At 41.6% G+C, this 27,536-nt stretch overlaps 1 protein-coding gene across 3 annotated transcripts in view; it reads right to left on the reverse strand.

Annotated features, from left to right (window-relative positions):
* Positions 1 to 27,536, reverse strand: part of SH3KBP1 (SH3 domain containing kinase binding protein 1) — a 205,695-nt gene that overhangs the window by 10,822 nt on the left and 167,337 nt on the right. For all 3 annotated transcript variants that reach the window (XM_088532735.1, XM_088532737.1, XM_088532736.1), the window contains 5 exons: positions 21,339 to 21,440; positions 18,194 to 18,245; positions 15,101 to 15,181; positions 12,546 to 12,708; positions 8,040 to 8,125 (listed from right to left, as the gene is read on the reverse strand). In XM_088532735.1, coding sequence (XP_088388861.1) covers positions 8,040 to 8,125; positions 12,546 to 12,708; positions 15,101 to 15,181; positions 18,194 to 18,245; positions 21,339 to 21,440 — 484 coding nt within the window. The remainder of the gene's footprint in view (positions 1 to 8,039; positions 8,126 to 12,545; positions 12,709 to 15,100; positions 15,182 to 18,193; positions 18,246 to 21,338; positions 21,441 to 27,536) is intronic.

Raw genomic sequence — 27,536 nt, forward strand, 5'->3', positions numbered from 1 at the left:
ATGAAAATATACTTAAATGTAAGGGTTCAACTGTTGGTTCAACCCAACAACTCCCCTTGTAAGGGTTCAAATTGGTTCAAATAGAGAACCATTTTCCAATACTTCCATATGCCCTTTATTCCGCCCTTTTTGTTTTCCCTGTTTAGACTCATGTTTCTCTCCCAATCCTCTCTGCATCCGAGATTATCACCACCTTCCACATTTATGACCCATGACCTATTCACTCAAGAAATTCTCATCTAGCAAACTGGTAAGGCAGAAAGAGGAACACAATCATGTGAGAGACCTTTGCCCGTCATCTACGCTGCCAATCTAGCAGAGAATCCACTTATGCTGGTTATTTTACTGACTATTTTTTGCTAGCGGAAAGTAAGACTATATAGCTGTGACTATACTGTATTCACTGGGGTCATTAAATGCAGACATCTGACTTTGATGTGCATTTCTGCAGCTAACAGCAAGTGGGTGCTTAAATCTAGGAGCCATGCAAAATGCACAGCCTTCCTGGGCTGAACCCAACAAGAGGCCATTCAAAAGAAGTCCCATCAACCGTACTCAAAGTCATAGTAATTGCCAATCAGGCTCCATCAGCATCCAGTGGACCAACTTTCCCTACTCTTAATAAAAGATGGTGAAGGATATTCTATGGAACGTATAGAATTCACCCTTCAAATAGCAGTGACATCACCTATTTTTTAATTAGGTGATATTAATTCTACAGATAAACAGATGTATTTATCATTATTACTGTCTTGCTAGTCAAGCTGGTAATTCTTAACCTAATTTACAAGATGGGGAGAAAGACATCAGCGCAGTTCTAATTTATGAGTAAATATCTGGCTTACTGGGCAAAGCTATTTAATGAAAACGAAAAACATTAGTTGTGGAAGAATTATTCCCTGGTATCTTTCCATGACAGTTAACAACAGGACACTATTCTCCATTGCTGTGTTCATTTGGTGACATGAGTATTTAAAAATGATTATGGTGTTTTTAAGAAATATCCAGATTTACAAAAATACACAATTACCTGGGGAAAAAAAGTTCCAAGTTCTGAGCTCATAAGACTTATACCTGCGTATAAAATAACCTTCAATCCCTCTGAAAAACACCTCAAACCAGAAAGTTAAATGGTTCTGCTTACTCCTCCTCCCTTTGCTCATCTTTATATTTTGGCCAAAACCCCCCCAAACAAACAAAAAAAACATGGCTAGGCTTTTATTTTACCTTTAAGTAAGGGTTTTCAATCTTTGGACAAAGTCATTCAAACATGATGAAGATGGAAAGCTTTCTGCATTACCAGAGAGATCTCACCTTGAGCAAACTCAAATGGAAAGCGATCGATAACACCCGAACCGATATATTCCCAACGCTAACGGCTAGGTTTCATAGGACAGAAATGCAGCAGAACTGGAATAAATGAGGCAAAGGTGGCTCTCAATTCATTTGAAGAAGATAATGTCGTAAAAGCTACAGAGGTAGATTTCTTTCCATCAGCATACTCAATACATCTAAAAGATTGGCAATAGGCCAGTGAAATGGTATACTCTCTTTAAATACATTATTTCTGAAAGCTTTGCATGCAATAGAAGAGATGGAGATACTGCAGCTGGAATCATCTGCGCTGGTTAATGCCCATGCACCACACAGCACTAATTAAGAAACACTAACTCAGTGAAGAACCTGCTGTGAACTTTCAGAAGACCACAATTATTTTAAGCACTTAAGTGCCCAGAGCGGGCCACCCTCCCCATGGTGAGCAGCCCTTTACCCTTCAACAAATACAGCTGTACAGAGGCAGGGGAGCAGAATCTCATCCATTAACGGCAGACTCTATTTTAAAATTTGGGTTGTAGCAGAGGAGTTTTCAGAGTTCAGCTGCAATGTACCTGGGATGCTGGGTACACATTTTTGTCCCCATTTTAACCCTGAGTTTTGTCAGCTAGAGAGCTGAATGTAGAAAGTTGACATAATGAGCTTTGCTAACCACTTGCCAGTGTCCTCATAAGGATTTTATTTTTAACGATTCAGAACATGCCAAGGAAGAACAGAAAGGTCAGGAAAACTGAGCTAGAAGAAATGGATATGCTGTTTTCAGGCACTTCAAATTGACACGCATGGAGAACAGTTTATAATTCTGGTTTACTGCCTTTTTCAAGACCCTCCAGGGCAAGAAACCCAATTAGATCACTTAATGGACCATTACCATATCCCCGATTACAGTATTTACAATTCACATCTATATTTATGGGTAATATTAATTCATTGACATAAAAATTACAACTTAACACACTTGTGTAATTCTGTTCCTTTGCTTTGCTATATTAAAATGAATACGAAAAGTAACATAGAAGAAAATAAGTTTTAGGCAGATTTCTGTCTTCATTATAGAATTCACAGTTTGCCCTCAACCCCTTGCATGCACCAGCATTTTGCCTTCTCCACATTTTACTTTGTCTCTTCGGGCAAAATAATTACCATGTCTTACAGTATAAGGGCTTGGAATTTAAACACAAAAATGCTCCATTCTACAACTTTTTTACTGGAAAGAGTCTCAGACTGTTCCCTAGTGTGAGCCAAATCTTATTAGATCACTTTTTCTACCACTCAGAGCAACAATGATCATTCTGCTAACAAATATGAGCTTATAATAAGTCTGGAATAACTAGAGATACAGCTCAAGATACAGATTATATATACAGATTTTTTTTTGCCATGTTTTTCAAAAGTAGAGAATTTTAATTACTTTTCCAGGCAGCTAGCTGGGGGGAGAGAAAGAAAAAGAGTAAGGCTAACAACATCATGGGTCCAGCAGGTACTCCATGGAGGGCTCTCAGGGCGGGCTCTCAAGATTGAAGTCTGAGAAACTCTCAAAAATGTCCTCATATTAACCAGTTTTTAGGGACTCTCTTAAAAAATGGTGCCAACACTACATTTCAGGGGGAATCAACAAATTCCTATGTGCCTTTTGTTAACACTGCTGAAGATCACTAACTGCTTTTATAACTAATATGCAAAATCTATAAAGAGCCAGGAAAATACTGCAAAGCTGGGTTCACTTGGCTCTGCATGGGAATGCCCATGCAGCGCAGCCTTTCTGCAAAGCGCAGAGACTGTTTCTTGTGCGGATTAACTGAGCATTTCCACAGCACATAAATTATTTTTAATTGTTCCTGGCTTATTCTTTAAATTACTTAGATGAATATGATTTTAAATGCTTTCTCGAAGCAATCCTGTTTTGGATATGCAAGTTTTTATTGGGACTACAGTATTCCACGGCGTGTGTGTAATTGAAAGAATTATTAGGATTAATCTTCACTTATATTGCAGAAGGAACTCAGTACCTCTAATTAATTGGAATAATTCAGTAATTTTCTGTAAGCATTAGTGTTTGATCCACTAAGCTTTTTTTGGTCATATCACTAGCCCTCGGAAATAATTTTTTGTGAAACTAAAAATATAGAATCTTAAAGTCCAGTTATGTGAATCTAAGTTGTTTACACATTGTTTGCATGGCAGTGCAAGTCCCTCTAAGAACCAGAGTGCTTTTCAAATTTCTACATTTGTTTATTTTTTCCTACTTTGGACTAGAAAACTAGCCTAGAATTTTGCTATCTTCTGTAACATGTACAGACATCCCAACAAAATATATACATTAAATGTTGTGATGGTATCATCTGACTGTAAGAATGTATTGCTGAACATGCCTTGACAAGCAGTACAAGTAGACTGTATACTTCACATAGATCACAAACATTTTTAATGGCAAAATAACAGAAACTATAATGATTATACTCCATGTCAATGCCATAGTGCAAGACTGTCTGTTACAGTACACTCAACCACAACTCCTCATTTTAAAAATCTGCAAGAGCCAAGTACACATTAGGTTGTCTATAAAATCTTTAGCTATTCATTGTCAGTGGAAGAAAAGGTAGGATAGAATAGAAACAGAAAAAGAAGCCTTACCCTCATGAAATGAAGAAGAGTTACCCATGGCAAAGAGATGTAAATAGGAAAAGCTGGATGAAATATGTGTGGAAAGGAAAGTAAAGGCATCACTAAAAACAGGGAAAAAGAAAACAAAAGAAGTGAGGAGAAAAAGGGAATATTTTCATTTTACACAATATATTCTGAAGGCTAGTTTTCCAACTTTTTTTAAGGACTATGGAAGAAGCAAAGGTAAGAGCAACAGCAGTAATAGCTGCCACTGTAACTACAGTCAGCGGTTGTGTTGCTGAACAGGACTTGCCCTGGTCAATACTAATTGCAAAACTGTAACGAGTGCTGTATTATCATCAAGAGTTTGAAATGTTAAGTTGTATAACAGACTAGTGAAATCAAGCCATGCGCTGGCATTTACACAAAAGTAACTTTTTAGATAGGAAACTGAAAGAATGTTATCCAGAGGGTTATACACGGCATCTGCCCTACTCATGCAATTGTGACTGTCTTTGTTGGTAAAGCTGAGTAAAATTTGTTATAGATGTTTTTTAAAGATGTGCGGTTATGTGCTTAAACATGCCATTGACTCCAAAACTTCCTAAACTCTGGTGTATTGCTCACAGTAATCAGCTCAACTTGAATTTGGACTAGTGAAAGAAAATAAAAGACCAGATTTAATCACACCATTTGACCAGAAGGACAAACCTTCCAGTCAGAGCTGGGGCTGCCCTCCCCACGGAATGTGTGATGCTAGGGCAACACGTGTTAACACATACACAGTTACATATTATTACGGACTCACCCTGCCCAATCCACCAGTGGTCCGAATACACGGGACTCCACTCAGTCATCCATCATTACCGGTATCTCATTTACGCACCAGATTTCACCAACCTACTGTTCTCTTCATTAATAAATCAGAAACCTAACACACTTATCATAAGTCTTTCCAATAACACTACTCCATAAATTGTCCTCAACTGCCAACCTCTTCGCATAGTAAAAGACATTAATCCACTGTGAATTGTTTTGGCTCATGAAGCTTTAATTTATCGCTCTGCCCTCTGTTGAAAGGCTGTTTATTTGTCTAACAATATTTTACAGGAGCCATCACAAGCCTTCTAAAAATCCACAGCAGTTACGATATTTAGGTCAACTTCACTCCTTTTTTTTTTTTTTTTTCTTTCTTTTAACAAGTTGTCTAACAGGCTGGAATAACATGATTTGCCCTTGCAAATGCCATCTTGTTTGACCCTATCATGTTATGCTCATCTGAGTATTCACACTATTCTATCCGCAGACTCAATTTACTCTCCTTACTAGTGGTAGCAGGAGGTCATCAGCTACGCCCTTTGCAACATGCTCTAAATGGGGTTTGGTTTACGGACTCTTGCTGGCTTTCTATTCTCCAATAAAGAAGTGACTGCTGCAAAGAATAAAAATTAGGCTACAGCAAATATCCTACCTATCCTTCAGGAGGTTTTGTTAAAAAAAAAAAATAAAGAAACACTACAGACCTTTATGCTTTTATCTTGAGAGCAAATAAATTAAAACTGTAATAATAATAATAACAACAATAATAATATCTTTCATCCCACTGTTTCATGCCATTCGCATTCATAGCTTCCTAAGTAAACACAGGCTTACAAGCCTTGAAGTGAACTTACAAAAAAGGTCAATAAACATTAAATGGTAGAGTTTGACTGTACTTCCATGCCATTCGCTAAGTTTAAGCTCTACAACAAAAACCTTCAAGCAGTTTATTCTCAGCTTCCATGTTTACCCCAAATAAAAATCTAGAAACAAGCATATTACTTGGCTCTCCAGAACAACATTGTCATCATAACAGCAGAAGGTTAAAATAAATAAATAAAAAAAGCAGACATACGGATGCTGTAAAAGCTTATGACCCCAACTCAGCACTTTTTTTTTTTAATACATTTTAATCAAAAGTGATGGATCGATTAAAGATCGCACATTTTGGGTGCGAAGACAAGGCAGGCCTGGCTGCTGCGAGTATTTTCCATGTTTTTATACATATCCATATTCTAGGGCAGTGGCTGCCCAGGAAGGCAGCAGTGGTGGCGGAAACAGTGGCCGAGGCAGAAGTGGCTGTTGGGGCCGGGGCAGAAGCAGCCATTGCAGAAGCGGCCAATGGGGCCAGGGCAGAAGCGGTCTTTGTAGAAGCGGCTGTTGGGGCTCTGGCAGAAGCAACCGTTAGGGCCGGAGCAGAAGCGACAGTTGGGGCCGGGGCAGAAGCGGACGTTGGGGCCAGGGCAAAAGCAGCCGTTGCAGAAGCCGCCATTGGAGTCGTTGCGGAAGCGACCGTTGGGGCTGGGGCAGAAGCCGTCGTTGCAGAGGTGGGTTTGGGGCTGTTGCAGAAGCAGCTGTTGGGGCCGGGGCAGAAGCGGTCATTGGGGCCGGGGTGGAAGCAGCCATTGGGGCCGGGGCAGAAGAGGTCATTGCAGAAGCAGCTGTTGGGGCCAGGGCAGAAGTGACCACTGCAGAAGCAACAGTTGGGGCTGGGGCAGACGCGACCATTGGAGAAGCAGCCATTGGGGCTGGGGCAGAAGCGGTCGTTGCAGAAGCGGCCACTGGAGTCAGGGCAGACGCGGTCACTGCAGAGGCAGTTCTTGGGGCTGTTGCAGAAGTGGCCACTGGGGCAAGGGCAGAAGTAGGTGTTGGGGCCATTGCAGAAGTGGCCTTTGGAGCCAGGGCAAAAGTGATCGCTGCAGAGGCGGCCTTTGGGCCAGGGCAGAAGCAGCCATTGTAGAAGAGGATGTTGCGGCTGTTGCAGAAGCGATCGTTGGGGCTGGGGTAGAAGCCACTGTTGGGGCTGGGGCAGAAGTGGTCATTGGGGCTGGGGCAGAAGCAGCCATTGCAGAAGCGGCTGTTGGGGCCGTTGCAGAAGCTGCCATTGCAGAAGCAGCCATTGGGGCCAGGGCAGAAGCGACTGTTAGGGCCGGGGCAGAAGCGGTTGCAGAAGCAGCTGTTGCAGAAGCTGTTGCAGAAGTGGCTGTTGGGGCCAGGGCAGAAGCAGCCATTGCGGAAGCAGCCATGAGGGCCAGGGCAGAAGTGACCGTTTGGACCAGGGCAAGAGTGACCATTTGGGCCAGGGGAGAAGTGCAGAAGTGGCTGTTGAGGCTGGGGAAGAAGTGATTGTTGGGGTCAGGGCAGAAGCGGCCGTTGCAGAAGAGGCTGTTGGGGCTGTTGCAGAAGTGGCCATTGCGGAGGCAGCCATCAGGGCCAGGGCAGAAGTGACCGTTCAGGCCAGGGCAGAAGTGCAGAAGCTGCTGTTGGGGCTAGGGCAGAAGTGACCACTGGGGCCGGGGCAGAAGCAGCCGTTGCAGAAGCGGTCGCTGGGGCTGCGGTAGCTGTTGGGTCTGAGGCAGACAGGCAGCAGCAGGTGCCACAGTGGGGCTGGGCTGGGTGCCCTGAAATGGCCGCCCTGGCCTGGGCCGCAGCCCAGTACTGAGTGCGTTGCTCACCCTCCGGGAAGCGTCGCTGCTGGACGGCAAGCGCCAAAGGGCAGGAGGGCGAGAGCGGGAGGAAAACATCCCACCTTTCCTCCTTCCGAGGTGCTGCATTCCCACAGAGCTGTTTGTGTTTCAGGGGCACAAGTTATCGTTTTAAACAGAAACAGGTAGTTTTTCACTCAGTGCTCTAAGTAAAATAGATTTTTTTCTCTAATCTCTCTGCCTTCGTATTAGGAAATGCACAGGTTATTTTTTAACTGCACCAAACGAACAGGCTGTTAAAACATTAAAAATGCAGCAGCATTAATATCGCATCTGTTAAATAAGTATGACTTACTGTTATTGGCCTTCCCACAGGTCTCGAGAAATAAGAAAAACCCCTCCCACTCAAAATATCTCACCATTTCACATTTGTTTGTCTTTTTTTTTAGGCAGAAAAAACACAACAAAATGAGTAAAGCCAAAATGTTCCTTTAATTCTACACTTAAAACCTGACACAAATTCCTTTGCGTTCGTTGCCAAATCCTCAATCTGGAGCATAACAAAGTCACTAAGAAGCTGATGCTCGCGTCATGAATTTCTGAGGCAAACTGGAAAAAAAAAGCCCCTTGACTCACCAATGTCGTTGCTTCTCTCGGAGGAGTCTTTCTCGAGAGTGCCGGGCGCCGCACTGCCTGCTAACTCCACTTTTGGACTATCGCTCCTGCATTTGGAAAAACGAGAGGAGGTATTTTACTGGAGTTTGGGGTTACAGCAAATCGATAGCTAACTCACAGTTAATGAAGAGAGAGGGAAATATTCCCCCTTTGTAGCACTGGAGTGAGGATCACCCGGGCAGGGAGAGCAACCTCCGGTAAGCAGACATGCGCTGCGGATTAACCTTGTCTCATTTCCCTTTAACACCTGTCAAAAAAGTCTATTTTAGACACTGTAATGTCCTGAATAATTCCTCAAATGTTTGCAGCATCTCCACGTGAAGGAAGGCTAAGGGCACTGAGACATCCTTCAACATCTGATTTGTACTTGTTTCTAATTAATGGGCTTGCAAAATCTATAGCAATGGGTGACCCAGGATACTACAGAGAAACTCCTGGCAAGGATCACATGTTTCAGCATTTCCTTGTGTTTGCTCATAAATGAAGCTCCTTCACCAATAAAAGATTCTTACTTATTTTTTGCACATTGCTGATGTGGTCAGACTATGAAATCTGTTTTCACAGGTCCAGGGAAACAAGATCGTTGAGTCTGTCTGAAAAAAGACTTTGGAATACACAAGCGCCAGAAAAGCTGCAAAACTTTATAGGGAGGAACTATTTTTAAATCTAACAGGAATTCATACACAAGCACCATTATTTTTCTTTCTTTATGGAACTTTCTATCCCACAGCTATTCAAGTTTACAGAAATAACCCGGCTACCGAAACTCACTCTGCATTGCACAGGTCACACATACAAATCTCTCTGACATTTACTGCGATATTTTGAGATTATAACAGTTCCATTAATGCAATAAATTGTATTTACCATCAGGAAACACTACCAGGTTGCTCAGCAAATAACACTAGTTTTTCCACAATAAATCTCTCTAGCATAGTGCTGCAAAGAGTTATGATGTACACAAAACCACAAGCTTTGGGCAAAAATATGGCTTGTTCCTGAAACAACCCAGGGAGATGAGGTATTCCTCAAGACAGCAGTAATAAGCCACTGACAAGACAATAAAACGTCTTCTTCCAAGCCTTGTTCACTTGTCACTTGTCTCTGCCTCTGATGCCAAAATCTTGTGAGGGACCACCTGAACTCAGTGGTTTACAAGCCAAACATGAAGTCTCTGCAAATCTAGTTTCAGACTTTAGGGCAGCTATGATAGATTTGGAGGAAAAAAAAAAAAGACATTTTGTTATAAAACTAGAGGAGATCACATATTAAGTGAATTTATATCCAATGAAATGCCATGGTGGGTGACACTTTCTAAGACCCCAAAAAGATGGGCAGCCATTTCATGACCTGAAGAACAAGCTAGTTTTGCATAATTATCAAGACAGTTCGCATCAAGAAAGACAGGGGAATTTCAACATGTTTCTAGTACAACAGATTCATATTTAAGATGATAAATGAGGACATTCCAACTGATCTACCTGACCAAGTGACTTGCCTATATCTTTGTTTTTCATTTTTTAATTGTTTATATATTTGTAAATATTTACAGAGCAGCACAGTTTTTTGCTTGGCATGGGCAATGAGCACCTGACTGCGTATTGTTTTGCACATCCATACTTCCCAGACAACTGAGAGCATCACATGAGTCAGCGGTGGATACTGTTTTGGAGGAGATGCTTAAGTTGGTGTGACTTTGGGCTGAAAAGCACAACATTTACAGTTTGCATACAAAAGAGCCAAGACATTTGATATCACACACAGACAGACACAAACCACCATAAAACAAAACAAAAGAATCACGAGGCTTATGCCCATCTACATGGCAAAGGGCCTAGAGGCAGCCCCGGTGGGCACATCTCCTCCTTCCCTTCTCCACGCTGCCACCACAGCCCGTGCAGCGAGGCTGCCCAGTGACCATCCTGAAAGAAAACCCACCCCGACAGAAATCCCCTCGCTGACTGATTAATGGCCATCTGGAGCAACTCCCCGACCCATCTGGCTGCGCAGCTCGGGAATGCTGGTGCTAACATGAGGGAAGCCATTGGAACAGGCTCCTGGAAAGGGCGCCCGCCTGCTTCAACGGCAGCACCCGTCTGGGCCGACTGCAAAAATGCCTTTTCGGTAGCTCTTTACAACTGGCCTGCCCCAGAGAACTGGCTCGCTGGTAAACTGCATAATCAGTTGTAGGTATGGAAAAAGCTGTGCAACCTCTGGAGCAAACTGTCAGCATTTCTGTGTCCCACATGGATTTTGCCTTTCCTGTTGCCCTTGAAGTCCTAACCTGCCTCCAAGGAAGGAGCATTATATTTGGAAAAACAATCATTACCAAGAAAATACAGTGATATGCATGAGGCACATACAGCAGAAGAGAAATTCTTCTGCTAACCGGCAGCAATGGAAATCACATGGGAATCACTTCAGAAATCTACAGCATTATCCCTCCAGAACCAGCAAAAAAATCCATTGGTTCTATTTTCATTTAATTGCCTTAGGTCTTACAGGAAAGATAAGGAAATGGATCTTAGAAGGTCTCAAAATATTCACTACCTTATTAAGTCTAACTGTCTTTAAAAATGTACAGAACACCTTATGGAGATGGCCACTTGACATTCTTAATTATTCAAATAATTCCAAGTGTATTCCAAGGATTATATAATTACGTGAACTTTCTGCCCTCTTCCTATGATGCACCCCTACAGGTTACAGCTTAATAGGACAGAAGAGTTATATGAGACAAATCCATTAATTTGAATTAGCTAATAAAATTATTCACAGTGAAACTGCTAGCACTTGTGCCCTTCAAAACAGCATCATCATCACCTTAAAAGTCAGCTTTCCTTCTAAGTTTTAAACTAATTACTGTCACAAGTAACATTCTTTCAAATATAATCGCATTAGGCACACAAAGAATTAAGCGTTTTTTTCTATTCTAGACACAGCAGAATTTGGATAATTATCAACAAAACACAGTTACTATTTAGATTGTTTTTTCACACAGTTAACAAGAAATTTATATAATTACATTAGCAATGCAGACAAAGGAGAGAACAAAGAACAGCTACACCATTACACGACCAGGCAGCAAACTGAACACTAGGCAACACGCTGGTCTCGACAAGAAAATATCACTCGGCTAAGTGTAAAGGCCAGAGCAAATACTTGCTTTCTCAAGCACGCCCAAGTGATCGGCAGGTGTGGGCCGTATTTTGGAAAACCTGGAGAAGCATATTCAAAGCCAAAATGTCCAAAAGAAGCTGTGGCCCTAATGCATGGACAGGAAGATCCACGGTCATGATCACGGTCACGGTCAGGGAGGTCACGGTCTCTGATCCATGGATCAGAGATGCACGGTCAAAGCACTTCAGTAAGATGAAACTGGCAGCACATGTCAAGCACCAGATCTTTACGTGCCTCAGATTTCATGCTGAGAGCATCTGTTGAATGAACCGTATGTGAAACAACAAGGAGAATCAATATCTAAGTTTTCTATTTTATTCCACTCTATCCTATACTCCATTGGGGTATTTGATCCACCATTATTAATATAGAGCATCTGAACTTCATGAGTTCAATGACAACTAGTAGTTTTAATAGTTCAGCAGTAACATTATTTCTGTATGCCTTCTTCCTATTCTTTCTGCATGACATGCTGCACCCTATTCTAGGCATCTGCCTTTTTTTTGCCTATTTCTCTCCATTGCAAAGAAGAGTGTCTACAGTGCCCTACCCAGAAGCTGATGACTATAATGTAGTCACCTAGACTTGATTAGGACTTTAGGTGAGGTGATTAATTTCTACAGCCTTTCCCCAGCTCCAGTAGAGAGTAAATGGATCTAACAGGTGTGCTAGGAAGATCAGTTCCTCAGTGCTCATCAAAGGCTGTAGTCACCTCTGATAAGGCATGTCATACAAACTGCAAAAGGGCAACAGAACAGCACTGCTGCAGAGGTCATTCCGCAGCAGCCCCAGCTAAAAGGACATGCAGTAAAGCAGCATATAATTTGCTAAAAATTAACCTGTAAGCATCAGGGAAAACAGATTGAAACCAAGCTGACAGTAACTGACATGGCTGCTGTCTAATACAGTTCCTCAGTACGAGAAACCAAGCTCTTGCAGGAATGAGTGCCCCAGTTGCGCTGGAATAATTTGAGGTGGCAAAAGTCGACACTGGCACAACATACTGACATGGCTACTTCACAAATATTCTGCAAGGGAAACGACGACATTTCAGTATTGGGTGTTCAGCAGTGGGAATGAACAAGTAATGAACAGTCCAAACCTACTAGTCTTGAGAAGATACTTATGACACAGCGAGATGACTTAATAGGGCATTTTTTTTTTCCTCTAGATTCTTTAAATATGTTTCACCCGAAACAAACAGTGACATTAGCTGCAAAATCTAAATTCTATAAATGTGTTTTCTTCCATTAATCCAAAAAGCACAGGACAGAGGGAAAGCCATACCTTGTGTGAGTCACAGGCACAACTGGTCTTTCTGGCCGTCTCGGCGGCAAGGTACCAGGTCTATTCACAGAGTTTGCCTTGGGAGGCCGAGGCTTCTTCGGAGGTATAGCAGGGACTGAAGGCTTCTGCAAGTCTAACTGTTTTTGCTCTCTCTCTGATCTTTCTTTAAAGCAACGAGTTCCAGAAGAAAAAAAAAAAAAGAAGAAAACAGGTATTAGTAATTGAAATTCATTTGCACAAGGTGCATATGTAAAAAATAAAAAGCAGGGCAAGAAATTACATTCCATTGGGAATAATAGCCCATGAGCAGAACTTATATCAAGTTCTATTATGAGACAATACTGAGTTAGAAGAGCACAAGCACAAAGATAATAATAGTGGATATTATTATTATGTTAATAACGAAAGATTGTTTATCTATCAAACACTTGAAGAAGCATCATTTTTGAAAAAAAAAAACCCCACAAACTCTGAGCATTTCAAGTAACATACAGTTAAATTAAAATGCAAGCACTGAAATTCAAAAATGCCAGGCCAAAAGCTAAATGTGCAGTTAGAGCAACAAAATCCACCACAGATATACTCGAGTGCAGGTGCAAGATGTAAATCTCTCTGAAAAATCACACCTCCTGTTTAGGGGTTTAAGGACAGACTTATATATTTGGTTTTTCACCTTCCCAGTGAAAAATTTGGATCATTTTAAGAACAGATTATGCACACTTACTAAGTGTCACAATATTAATAGGCCAGTGCCAAACATGCAGTGCCTATGATTATATCAAGTACACTACCCACAAATAATTACTATACATGAGATGCTCTAAATTTGCAGCATAGAAGAAACTAAACACATCTAGCACACCATAGAAAACTAGATTCTTCTAAAGGCAGGCACAAAGCTCTCGGTGGGAGCTCAGTTTCACTTTCTGTACTCCATTTCCTTTGACAGTACTGTCCATATGTTGTCCAGACAGCTTTGTATATACATAACAGGTGTTTGGAATATTTAAGGACATTACTTTATGAGTTCTAGGTTTCTGGCTGAGATAATTATAAGTAATTTCTTTTTATACTGAAAATACAAGCAGAAAAACAAATGTAATGGTGGCATAACACATTTCAATGTTTTCCTTTAACTCAGCAAATAAATAGCATTCAATTAGGGAGTAACTTATTACTGTGCTTTTAGGTGATCCAAACACCACATGGTTTGAGCTGCTCTGGTTACGAACACACCAGTGGGCTACTGGGTAGGCAGGTAAAGAGCCTGTGTAATTTTCACACCCTTATTCGTATGACGAGATGTGCTGAGTCAGTGTCCCAGAACCTAAACTCGGTGCTCAGGACTGGCAACGCTGGGTCCTGCAACAAGCCACAGTACAAGTTCCCACGCCAGCCGTACTGCCCTGCCACGCTGAACGCTTCCTCTCGGCTCCTCGTATCCCACAAATGGGAATACCTGCTCTTACTGCCTGTTTTTCAAAATCCAAAAAGCTACAGATATTTATAGCCTGGCACAACAATATATTTAAGCTTCTACTATTTCAACAGTTGGGTTTCTAAATCCCAAAATGGAAAGCACAGCTTTTTATTGCAAAGACAACAACATCAAGCACTGCACATTACTGAAACTAAATATATGTAGATGGAGTGCTAACACAACACCTGCCAGCTTGCTAAGACGTTCATCTGCAAACAGATCTTGGCGAAGAACCCAAGTGTTCCAGCACTAACTTACACCTGCACGTTACACACTTACTCACGTGCAGACACGTGCCTTTCATCAGGCTGCAAATTCAAACGCTTAAACGTTAATAAATCCAGTAATTAGGCTTGGCCATAGGATCCAATAGCCCACGTGAGCTGCATGCAACTTGACACCACATACAGTCAGACAATCAGTACAGCGTTTTCCCCCAGTACTACACAGCTTGCTGCTGAGGGTTTCCATCTCTCAGCAGGGCTCTTGATGGCACCTTGGCTCATTTTCTGCATGGTGTTCAAACCTGCCTTTGAAGATGGATTTTTTTTATTTCTTTGCACGGTTGTCTGAGAGCGTTTGTTGCTATCATGTTGGAGTGATTCATACGCATTAATGACTATATCTTCACAAAACTCCTCTGCGAGGCAGGAGAAATATCAGTCCTCTTAACTAGAGAATCAAGGTATAGTGATGTTCTGATGAAAATACGCACGGAAATGGGGCATCTCACTTCACTGAGGACCTGAATTTCACTGAGCACTGAGCTCTTAATAGTATTTTATGTATTGAGAGCATCTTTCCCGTTGTCTCCTGCTGAGGCTGTCAGCAAAAGTAACTCCTCTGGATTGTTACAATACGCACTGCAATTGAAATCTCTGCATTTAGCCTCAAAGCAACCGTGGGATCCTTTCCAAAATGTATATAATGAGAGATCTATTAGGGTGGAAAATAAACACCCAAACAATACTCTTAATGAAATCTACCTACTGAAAAACTAAGAAATGAGGAAGTCTCTCAGTTCCATTCATCTCTTTATTTCTGTAAAAATCAGGCAGGAAAGCGCATTTCATACCTTTCTCTTCTGTTCGATTAGGAAGGCACTCTGGCCTTTCAGGAGGTATCTTCTTGATTTCATGCTTTCGATCGGTTGTGCCTGTCAAAGAAGAGAAAAATTGGAATTCTGACAAGCCAACAAGCCCAATACAAGGCTATACAAGATTCAAATTTTGCAATTGCTTACACTTCTTAGATTTTCCTACTTGGAAAATTTCTTGCTAAAATGAATCTAAATCTATTTTCAAATATAATTGCTTATGATATAAAGGACACAAAAGAAACCCCATGTTTTTGTTTTCACCATGAAGTTCACGTTTTGCAAAGAATAGAACATACCCATTCACCATTCTCACCATTCCCTGAAAAATTTCAGTAATTAGATTTTTACATGAGGCCAGAAGTCCTTGAATTTTGTAGACATACTAAACTGGAGAGCAATTCAATAATCAGGAAAATCTTTTGTAACCTATCAATTAATTGAGCATTTCTGCCAAAGAAAATACTTATGAAAGATGAATACATAGGTTTTATTTCCCACTAGGTCAATAATAACAGTCTTTTTTACTTCCAATACCGGCTGCTCACTTCTAAATATTAAAAAATGAGAATACTAGAAACAGCAGCATTCAGAGTGGCTACAGGCAGTTTTAAATGACAGTTTTTTCCCTGAAGGTGTCCAGGTAAGTGTCTGCTTACCCTGGAGGTTACCTCAGCCTTGTAAGTAGTAGGGATCATGACAACCCTATGGCTTCTGTTACTCGGAGGCGTATAAGGGAATTAGTGGCAGCAACCACTGGAAGATATTGCACAGCTTTCCTGGCACATGCGAGATGCAATCTTCTAGTCCACATTTTATAAGCAGCACTATTCTTGATTTTGGCTTCACTGCATTGGCTAGCTGCTAGGTGCTAATACCCTTTCAACTTAGCGGCCTTGAAAACTGCTTTAGGTCACACTATTAGTATTTCAATAAAAATTACAGTAGAGGACATCCAAGCAAAACAGAAGAGGTAGGGCAGGGAGCACAAGGTAATTTTTTTTTGCTTTGGTCTATTCCACTGTGTGCAGTTCTCAAATACATTTACATTTTCTGAATGTGCAGTTACAACTCTCTTCTGCAGCTGGTTCCTAGGAATCAGTAACCATCAACACAAACTGTTCATCTGTAGTGAGTATCAGCTATTGTATCCTTATATAACTGTGCTATTGAATAGGCAACATTTGTATAATCTCTCATGCCAATAAATACTTCTGAATTGCCATAAAAATATTTTGCTCCTGACAGAAGAAACTGCTGCTAGCATCCAGTGAAAACCATTCTATTTCTCTGCTTTGATGTTATACTCTGTATCAGAACGTACTGATATTTAATTATTTAGCCTGCAACCAACATGTTTATTCATCATGGTCGGACAGGCTAAAAAAGCAGAAACTTTGCTGGAAATTGTTGCGTACTATTAACAGCAGAGTCTGCCATGTGCAGATGTGCTAAAACACAGTGACATCCTGGCCAAGTGATAATTTGATGCAGTAGACAGACTGTATCTGTGACAGGGTGACAGGATTGTAATAAGAACAGAATGATTTTCACCTCTAACGGCATTTCCAAAGAAACTTCTATGCATATTCGACAGGGACTACTCAAATATAGACTACAAAAACAGAGCAGAGTAGCCTTGGCTTTGTCACAGGTAGCCTCAACCGACGTAACCGCATCCCTCATACACCTATTTTTTCTTCTGGAAATGGGCACGCTATCCTGCTACAGTAATACAGTAAATGTGTTGGATGTGACAGGAAGAAACAAGTTAAAAGTATTATTTTCCCTTTTTACATTAGGGAAATACGAGGAGTGTAAGCTGGGAGAAATTTAACCCTTTACAGAAGTTTTCCAAAACATACATGAGGTTATAATTTTTATTGTCACTCAGACATCTTTAATATTAAAGTACCGCTAGATGGCAAAGTTACACTGCTCTCTCCAGACAGTCACCCTGTTAGACCAAGGATCTTAAAATTGTCTCCTCTATGTTTTCAGGAGTCTCAAGAATAGGCAAACAACATATTTATAGTTATGACTTCACAGTCAAAGAACTATTTGATAAACTACCTGAATTATAATCTATTGATTCACAGTAAATTGTACCAGTGTAACTAGGTCAAGACTGTAGGTGAGGAAAATTTATTTTTTGAAGCACTGAAAGTTGGAACAGACCATGGTGAAACATAAAAATCTGACTAGATTGGCTGGGTTAATTTTCTTCTTCCTAACATCTCCCAGCAGTGGGGGAAGAGGGAAAGATCCTGTAGAAGTTACTAATCTAAATCACTTAGGACCTTTTGACAAATTTTTATTGAAAGGTCTCATTTTAAACTACAAATAAAAGTGGCTTTGGCTCTCAGAATGCCCCTATGTGCAAAACAATTGCTTACATAGTCAGAGTCAAGATAACTCCTTTAGCTTTATCCCTGTGAAGTGTATTGAAAAACACCCGTCTCTAATTATAGCACAAAACCTGGAGACAGACAGCTGGGCTCCAGCGTTCACACGGATCTGCAAGATCTAAACTGGAACTCGGATGGGGCCACGGAGTTAGAGCCAAGTTGCCTAACATGATAGGGGAAAAAAAAAACAAAAACAAAAAACAACAAGCTCTTTATCTCTAGACTAGATCAGATCTATAGCTATGAAGTGGATGTGGTTTCCTACTACAGATATTATTAGATTCCAACCTTTAGGGCCTAGCACTGCAGACATGAACACCATCAACTTAAGTCAAGAACTACAGTCTCTGGAACTGGAGAACTTGCTTTTAAAAATTAATCTCTAGACTATCGTGCTTGCTCTAAATTAGTATGGTTTAAGAGGGAAAAATATATGGTTTAAAACGGTGCAGATGGTTGGTTGCCTATAACAGATTCAAAAAGCAGATCAGAGTCTTTCAGGGTTACTTTATCTTTTCACATTTTTGAATCTGATTTACTGAATGTATATACGCTTGCTGCCTATCAGCTTTGATGCAGTCGAGCTCTATATACATCTGAACACGTATATTTAGATTGAGATGTGCTCACTGGCACATGCTGTACAAAATCAACCAGCCCTTACCTGATCCTTGTTTGATGACAGGAGCTGATGGAGGTGGCGGCTTCTTGGGTCTCTAAAATTGAGTAACAGAAGAGAACAGATTGCTTTAAAACTCCTACAAATTTTATTCACACAAAGGTTGAGTGTAATCAGACCTTGCTTAACATTAAGAATTACACGACTTGAGACCACAGATCTGTTCTATATTTCACCACAAGTAACTTCCTTAAAATAAAGTTTAGAGAGAAAATAGAACTGACACATAAATGACACTTTATTGTTTTTATAACTTACATTTCCTGCTTGGGAAAAAAAAAAGCCCTCTTTATGTGACTCAAGATTAGTGAAATACTTGTCCTTTGCTCTACTGAGGAAACCCATTTAATTAAAATTTAAAGCTGCAAAGGTTACATTTTATTTACTTGGTACGATACCAATTATGAAAGTTTTAGATGTTTTGTTGAAATGAAATAAATTATTCCAGTCAGTCTGTATAATTTATTTGTCCCTTCTCTGTTATCCCCATTTCCTTATATACCTGCAACACTTATGAATGATAAACATGATCACCAGATCAGCTCCAAAACCCTTTCCCTTCAGCTGCAGGTTAAATGCAGAACAGCTTTCCCACTGTGCTGCTGTGTGTATTCACATACACATGGACATTCACACTACATATCTTGGAATTAATATAAAAGCAAAGAGAGCACTGTGCTGAACAAACAACTTACTACTTTAAAACCTTAAAAAAAATCAATGCTACTGAGAACAAAACCCAACTAATTTTTTTTGCACAGAATACATAAAGTAAACGTAGCAAAGTAAGTGTAAATCTCTGAAAATGCCATCCTCCAAGCCTCGCGTTTCTCCAAGCACCTTTTCCTAGTCAGATGTGAATGGATCATCTCCTGTGAACAACCTGCCTGGGAAAGTTCTGGCGAAGGATACAGGAAGTGAAAATGATCATGTGTGCCCTGGCTGCGACGGGCCAGGGTTGAGACACAGAGTCTACGAGGATGATCAGGGGCCTGGAACATCTGCCCTATGAGGAAAGGCTGAGGGAGCTGGGCCTGTTCAGCCCGGAGAAGAGAAGGCTGAGAGGGGATCTCATCAGTGTCTATAAGTACCTCAAGGGAGGGAGTGAAGAGGATGGTGCTGGTCTCTTTTCAGTGGTGGCCACTGACAGAACTAGAGGAAACGGCCACAAACTGAAGCATCAAAAGTTCCACAGGAACTTAAGGAAAAATTTCTTAACAGTGAAGGTGACAGAGCCCTGGAACAGGCTGCCCAGAGAGGTGGTGGAATCTCCATTTCTGGAGATCCTCAAAACCCGCTTGGACGCAGTCCTGTGCCACGTGCTCTAGGTGACCCTGCTTGTGCAGGGGGGTTGGACTAGATGGCCTCTAGAGGTCCCTTCCAACCTTAAGCATTCTATGATTCTATGATTCTATGAGTCTCTCAAGCTCTGAGAGACAGTTCTGTAGGAATTTAGGCAACATGGTTGAAGACTCATTTGCAGACAAATGCCAGAAAAGGAGGTGGCAAAGGGGAAACGAGACAGGGCCAATTAATGCCTTGTGAAGGCAGCTGAGTGCCGGCTGACCACAGCTGAGGAGCAAAGCAGCCGGCGCCCAGGATCCAACTGCACAACACACAAACTGTGGGGCTTGTGCTGGGCTAGTTTGCCCGAGCAGCCCCCAGCAGCAGGAACGCAGGAGCCGCGCTCCTTCACCGCAGCGTGCGGCCTAGGGCTCCTCTGGCAGCAGCCCAGGTCCCAGCCCCCGAGAGCCGACCGTGACGGTCAAGCGAGAGATGCTCTCCAAGCCTCACTGTGCCTGGGCTAACGGCAAGTGGGAAGGGTTAGAGAAGACTAAAAATTTTAAAAGAGAAATGTTGGATAACTTTGCAGTTTCTCAGTTCTAGGTGTCTGAATATTTCTAATTTGTTCTACATTTTATATTCGTCATATTCTGAAGGGTAAAAAAACAGATATATCATTTATTAGTTCAGAAAGACTGAATAACTTTTACCACTGAAATACTGGATATGAGTAAAGATTCTTTTCTTCAGTGATACTATCTGAAGACTCACAATGTCTTAAGGTTTATGATTTCTGCCTCTTCTGAAAACCACCTTTTTTATTACCAGGCCTAAAGCCAGGATATCTACTGTGATATGGAATTGCATTTTAATCTCCAGCAGTTTTTGCTGCTCTTCTACCTTCATTTTCAGTAATTATCATGTTATCTTTTGTAAGCTGCTTCACAATTCCTTTGTCAAGCTTTCCAGGTTATTTAATTTTTGCCTCTGGCAGCCAGTTTTATTGCCAAAGATTGAAGTAGAGCGTAAGGCTTTGTCTTATCACAGAAGGTTTACACAGTCACCGTGCAACACTCATCAAACCTCCAACTGCAAGCACATAAAACCACCCTGACGCCTGAAAATGGATTCCTTAACACAGAACAGCCTTTTGGGTGGGAAGCAATCCATTGCTTTCTTCGAGGAAGCTGCAGTATTTCTAAATGTTGTTTGGGGAATAATAATTCTGCTTTCAACTTTCATATCAATATAAGCTGAAAAAGCTTTTTCAGGGATTTTTTGCTTTCTTTTTAAAAATATTTCTGAGACGGTAATGAAACATGTCTTTGAAATTACAAATGTTGATGATTCTCCTTCAAGTCTCACAGTTAAAATTTCATCCTTTTCATTCTGGAAGAGTGTTTGCAGCTCTGACAGCTGGCAAGACAGGATGACATCCATCTACAGCGCGTGATACACAAATACTTTGCAGTCTACTACAAAAATAATAGAGACAAGTTAACAATTCTGATCACCTTTGCACCATCTGTCCCATCAAATGACACTGGGATCTCCAGCTTCTCTGTCTCTTAAACTTAGAACAGAGACTGGAGGGCATTAAGGGCGATGAGTGGAAGCTGACTGACTGGACAGGCCATGTGAAACCCTTCAAAGAAACTGTCCAGCATGACTAGGAGTGCCACACTGTTCACAGATGCTTTGTAACCCAGAAATTTGGTGCTCTCAATTTTTTTGTTATTAAGTCAGAAGCAAAACTATGTCTAAATCATGTACTCCAAACAGAATTTTACCTCTTGTTTCATTTTTGTTTTTTTCTTATGTGAAGCTAAAGCAATAGATTACTTACCTCTTTTTCAAAATCAGAGGGAAGGAGCTTGACAAAGTTATCTGGAAACACTCCCCGTCTGCCATTGAGCTCTCCTTCCCACCAGCCTACATCAATGCAGTCCTGCAAAACAGTAAAATAAAATGAGAAATGTAATGTGTTTGGATGCTGAAGAGATTTAGGTGTTGAAGTGCTCTCTCGCGTAATGCCCTGCTTTTTTTGCTAGAACATGACAATTTACTGGAGTGTCAGGTTAACAGGGTAAAACTTCAGCAATTATCGTGTATTACATTATCATATGGAACAAGCAGGAAAGAACAACGAAGAAGCTGAAAGCCTTTAAGAGCTTCTCTGTGCCTAAAGCTAAACACTATTACACCATTTGACCTATTAAACCAGTAAGCATTTTGAGAATGTATGATATTACTACTCACTGATTTCATTTTTGAGAAATGCAGTGACTTAATTAAACATCATATATCCCAAGAGGTTATAAAGCTCCTTTGTATCCCATACTCTCAAGAAAACCTTGACATGTTAGAATTAGATTTGAAATTATTAAATTTCATCACAGTCCAATTAAGAAGGCATTATACACCTCATCATTATTAAGTATCTTCTGAAACATTTTTGAAGAGCTCATTGCAGTGTGTATAACAAAACAAGGTACTGTTAAGTTGCCCACAATAAGAACAAGCGAACTACTGTATCGGTGATTCTAAATGATAAAAAAAAGGTATAGATCTCTTGGTGATGAACAATGAGAGTAACATGAACCACATCAGTTTTAGAGGTGGCTAAAATTGCTCCTTGATTCCTGCATGGTAAGCTCTGTGATCATTTGCTTCTGCCTTTGCTAAAGGGAATGCTTCCAGTTGAAAATTTCTGCATTTTCTCCTTTGAAAGCCACATCTGAATCAAGTCAGTCATTTTCCAAAACACAGACACAGGAAGGCCACCCGTCTTCTGCTCAATCTTAAAACCACTTCAGCCAGGTTTTGTGGACGGCTCGGCACCAGGCTGGCCAGCATTTCTATCCCCTTGAGCAGTAAGTCTTGATGTGGCCCACAGATGGGTAATAGTTATCATATACCTGAGGCACAGGTGAAAGGGGAGCTCCAGGGGGGAGGGTCAACCAGGGTTGGACACTACAGGAACTCACTGGGGACCATGCTGTCCCGTGGGGACACAGGGCTCAGTGGGGCTGGATTTGCAGCAGGGGTCCTATGTTATTTGGCAGGCTCCCTTCCTTCCATGGCGGAGATGCACCATGATCCTACGCTAACATTGCTAAAACAACCCTGAGGCAAATCTCCCAGATTTGGGAAGTACTTTTGATTTTCAAAACCCGCATTTCACAGCCTTTCCAAAGAGAGCAGGTGAGTTTAGCAGCTACGTTCTCTGAATAATCGGTGGCACCTGGGTCCCGGCCGCTGTTCTGGGTCAGCCTGTGACGGGGATTTCCGGCGTTACCTCCGAAAGGGAGAGGCTCTTTCCCGGCAAAGTCCCTAGTCAGGCTGCGTGCGTGGCAAAGTGCGCCCGTGTGCAAGGCAGGTGCCTCTCCACACAAGTACTCGCCTCTTGTTTCTGTTCAGTAAAGTGAGACACAGAGGTACGCTAAAAAATAAAAATAACTGTGCACCTGGAACGCTAACATATAGGGGAAGAATGCAGCACAGAGAGACAGCGATAGAAGAAAGGTAGGCAGGAGCAGGCCAGTCGTTCAGGAAAAAGGGGCAGGCAACAACATGCACTAAATAATCACATGGGCTTTCCCAGAGTAGGAAGCTAGAAAAATTGGACCAAAACACAATGGAACGGGCCAAGTTCTATGGGCCTCACATATGCTCTCACGCAACGTCCAGGATTTTTATATTCTTGTTGTGTAAGAAAATAGCTTTAAAATCCCAAGTACTTCCCCACAACCCAGAAAACTCTCAAAGATACTTACAAAGTGTGCACACACTACAAAGCGTGTGTAAGCAGTGAACAATCCTGCATCTACAGCAAGTAACAGTAGTTTAAATAGGAGAGAGAAGCCAGTGGAAAAAAAAAATCAGAATGTGAATGCACAATAAAAGATTGCATGCTAACACAGGCATACAAGATGGCTTTATCTTTGTTCTATTTCCACAAAATTATTTGTTTCAGCTCCTTCTGAAATGTCAGGAAAGTGTGGGATAACTTAATGAGGTATATTTAATACCATGAGAAGTTTGAAAAGTGATTGTGCTAGTTGGTATTTATCTGTGTGTTATAACAAATAAACTTTTGATGATACTGGGTAGAAAACAGCAGAGCATTAAAGCAGCCCATTGCTTTTATGGGATGATTTTCTTATCCAAATTAATTGTTTTCCTGTTCCAGGCTTTTTATTTAGCATATTTAGTTCACCTCACCTCCTGAGACAGTGTATGTGTATGTCCTAACACAACTAAGTAGTGTGGATTCTTGCCTAAGGTCTGCTCTGGGAGGGAAGAAAAAATCCTTCCTCCATCTCGCAGCATTAGACCCTGATTTAAGACACTCCTGATGTACACAGGCAGGCATCAAGTGGCCCTTCCAACCTCTTTTTGCTCCTCTTCTCTGCTGCTTCCTGTGCTGTTTCCCTGCCTCCTTCCCCCAGGATAGCCGGCTGCCCTTCACCAAGGCCAGCTTCCTTTTCGAGCCCTTCCTGGGAGGTTTATGGAGACACTCACCCGTCCTGCTTGACCGCCGAGCCGCAGCTGGCGAACAGGGCTGATCAGAGCAGCCGACGTTTTTAAACATCCTCCCAGTGAACTGCAGCAAAGGCCCCCGATCCCCGGCTCATCACGCACAGCACACGCTGGCACGGCAGGATTTCACTCCTACCTCTGCCAAAGCCCCGCATTCCTGACTGCAGGGAGCCCTCCCCTTGGCACCATCTACTCGTGCAAAGCTCAGTATTCAGAGCACTGAATTTTTATGTCACTCAGAGTGTTTTATAGTGCCCTCCAGGCTCTTTCTGCTAACCTGAAAGTGCCAAAGCATTTAAGACCCAATTTAGATTTTAAAAAATATTAATAATAATCCAGCCCTCCAGAGATTTAAGGGCTGTACTACTGATGGTATAGCTTAGTGCTACCTTATAATCCTGATGACTAAGCTACACACTTTAGCATATAGACTCTTTTTAGGTTGGATATTTTGCTGTGCTCTTAGGAATCAAAAAATCTTGCTTTTTTTTTTTATTAATACGGACACTTTGTACACTTTGTAAATTTTTTTTTAAGGCTGGTTCATTTTCATGAAGATACAGTTTCTGTTGCATGTTTCTTAATCCAGAACAGCTGTACAGTTGCTTTTTCCTCCTCCGCAAATTCTCGCTCTGGCTTCTGCAGCCAATCTCCACAGAGGATTTTTACGCATTAAACAAACCTGCAGGCAGTTTCTCTTTAATTTTCTCATTTACTTTATTTGCCGGAGGAGGCCTCTCTGTCATCGCGCAGAACGATGCAGAGAGATGTCCAAAATTCCAGCGCAGCCCGGGGGATGGGTTTGCTGCAGGTTTGCTGAGGGCCCACGATGGGGCCAGCAGCAGGCGCGTCCCCATCCCAGGGCAGGACCCCGAGGACACCTGGTCCTTGGCGCTGCACGACCGGCCTCGTGTGCTGAGGAACGACCCAGCCACAGAGCACGCGCAACGCAACACGACTGCGACCGTGTGGCTCCCCCAAAGAACTTCTTCTACTTCTAAACCTCCAGCAGCCACCCCGTTTTCATCATATTGCCTTTATTTTTAAGTATAACCTCATGTGTTGAAGGTTAGGCAAAATGGCTAAAATTTCAAAAGACAATCAAGACAATCACGCTTTTACAGTCCAGTACCGATATTCCAATTTTATTAACAAAGCAAGTGAACCTCTACTCATCTCCTCATTAGCCTACCAGGCTCGTAACAATTATGCAGACAGACAAAAAGGAGATGCTGCAATCTCTGTATAAAACCATCAATTCTAATAAGAAATGTATTACGATTGTTAAAACTACATTTCGGTTTAATGCAAAAAAAAATTTAAAAATACAAGATTAAGAACTAAGATCAAGGAAAAATAACTTGAAATAGTGCTTGATTAGTAGAGTACAGGCACAAGTTAGGTGATAGCTGGGACAGCATTTAGCTCCTGTAAAAAGGAGCTCTTACAAAAGCCTGACTTGGAGCCTGCAGTCGTGTACAAAACGGGATCAAAATCCAGGGACACAAAATGCCTCCTACCAACCACCTCTGGGATCAAACTGACTGGTCTGTTGTCATTATCAAGGCTGAGGAAGATGTAGGACATGAAGAAAACAAATCTAGAGGGATCCTGGTTTCAGCTTCCTTACAAGCAAAGCACTTTTGTTCCAAAGTCTTTTAATCTGACAGATTTAACAGAAGCTTTTTTTTTTAATAGAATTAAAGTGAGGGAATGGAGGTAAAATGAAAGAAGGATAAAAAGATGGCCTATGGAATAATCAAAATTCATTCTAATTCCAAACTCAGTGGATCAAATGAAAATGACATTAAGCTAAATATGTTGGGTTTATTAGCAAAATTTATGTTGTGATAAATACTAATGTTAAATAGTTGGACAAAACACAGTGATGACAGAGAAATATTGAGGTATTTTTGAACTCCGTAAGAAATAAATTCACCACAAAACACAAGGTAATAAAATAACAACATGAACGGGAATTCTTGATGAAGTCACAGTAAACTTGCAAGGGGAGAGGGTAAGCGAGGGAGAAAGCAGCCACTAGTCCCCAACTAGCATTTGCTGCCAACAATTTTCAGCGTATATGCAGACAACATAAAAAAACCCCAAACACTCCTTTTCTCAACATGAAGAGTAAGAGCAGCAAATATCCTTCGTATAATTAGAAGTGAGACATGCAAGGCATGAAGGAAGTTGTAAGGAGAAAACAAACACTTTTCCAGAAGGGCACATTAAAAGAAAGAAAAAAAAAAAGATGACAAGAACACAGCTCCACTCTGAAACTAAAGTCTGTATGATTAAAAGAGTAATGGGGGAAAAAAAAAAACACCCACTAAGATACACCTGACTAAAGGGATCTGATAAAAGCAGTGCAAAGGTCTTCTAAAAGACAGGCAAAGAAAACTTCCATTTTAGAGCACCAGCTTTCTTCTTGATACCACTAGTGAATGTAATGTAACCCGTAGGTTGACAGAGTAAGGCCAGAGCTTACTGTCCATCCCCGAGAAAACGCGCGGACGCGGAGCAGCCCTCCTGTGGCGCCACAGAACCCCCGAGCGGCCCGCGCGCCGCTGCGGCCCTGCCTGCAGGACAGCGGGACGCTGCTTGGGCCTCGCGCGCATGGTGTCCTGCGCTGGCGGTTGTATTGAGCAGCAAAACACTTGCTATTACTTGAGAACAAACACCGTGTTGTTCAAGCCCTCGATGCTCTCGTTTAACCATAAAATAGACAAAAAGGCAGAAGCTGGTGGAGATTGAACACAAAACCCCAGCACAGTGCTCCTTAATAGTGTGAGTCTTACAAATACTCCACGTGCTGCCTGGAAGCAGCTGCATCTGGACACACGCTCCTGACAGGACGCTCTAATCATCTTCCCAATCCCGCTGCACTCCTGACCGCAAGGCAGGAACACAAGCTTTCCCCCAGGCAATGTCCAGCACCGTTTCCCTTTGGTGGTAAAACAGAAACAACAAGAGAGCCTGGCAAGAGGGATCTGCCAGTCCCCTGCTAACTTCACCTTAAATCTACTAGGTGATGCCACACTCAAGACTATGACATTCAAAGAAGTAAAATCCTCTCCGCCAGCTTACACACCTTCCCCGTGCAGAACTGTTTTTTGGGTATTAATTTGACAACAACAGATTGACTACGTGTCACTGAAACAGTCACAGCTTTGCAGCCTCTGGCCCTCTGGTCCAAGAGGCCAGAAGTTCCACAAGGCCCAAAACCTTTTCTTTTTTTTTTTTTTTCCAGTTTTAATAAAGCCACAGTGCCAGGCATACCATTAATACCAGGCAGAAATAAGGGTTTATTCCTAGCCCACATGGCTATCTTTCTTGTACTCAGGCCGTGATCCAATTGAAAAGATCATGAAGGCAACCAATATCTTCTCTGTAAATGGAAAACAGCAATTCTAGTTGTGATCACCTTAGTATAAAAACTCATACCATGGATTTTTTCATCATTTTGTCAGAAGTCAATAAAGTATACAAGCTTACCATA

This window comes from Tinamus guttatus, unplaced genomic scaffold, assembly GCF_059628265.1.
Source record: "Tinamus guttatus ecotype Peru unplaced genomic scaffold, ASM5962826v1 Tinamus_guttatus_pri_ptg000470l, whole genome shotgun sequence".
NCBI classification, from domain to species: domain Eukaryota; kingdom Metazoa; phylum Chordata; class Aves; order Tinamiformes; family Tinamidae; genus Tinamus; species Tinamus guttatus.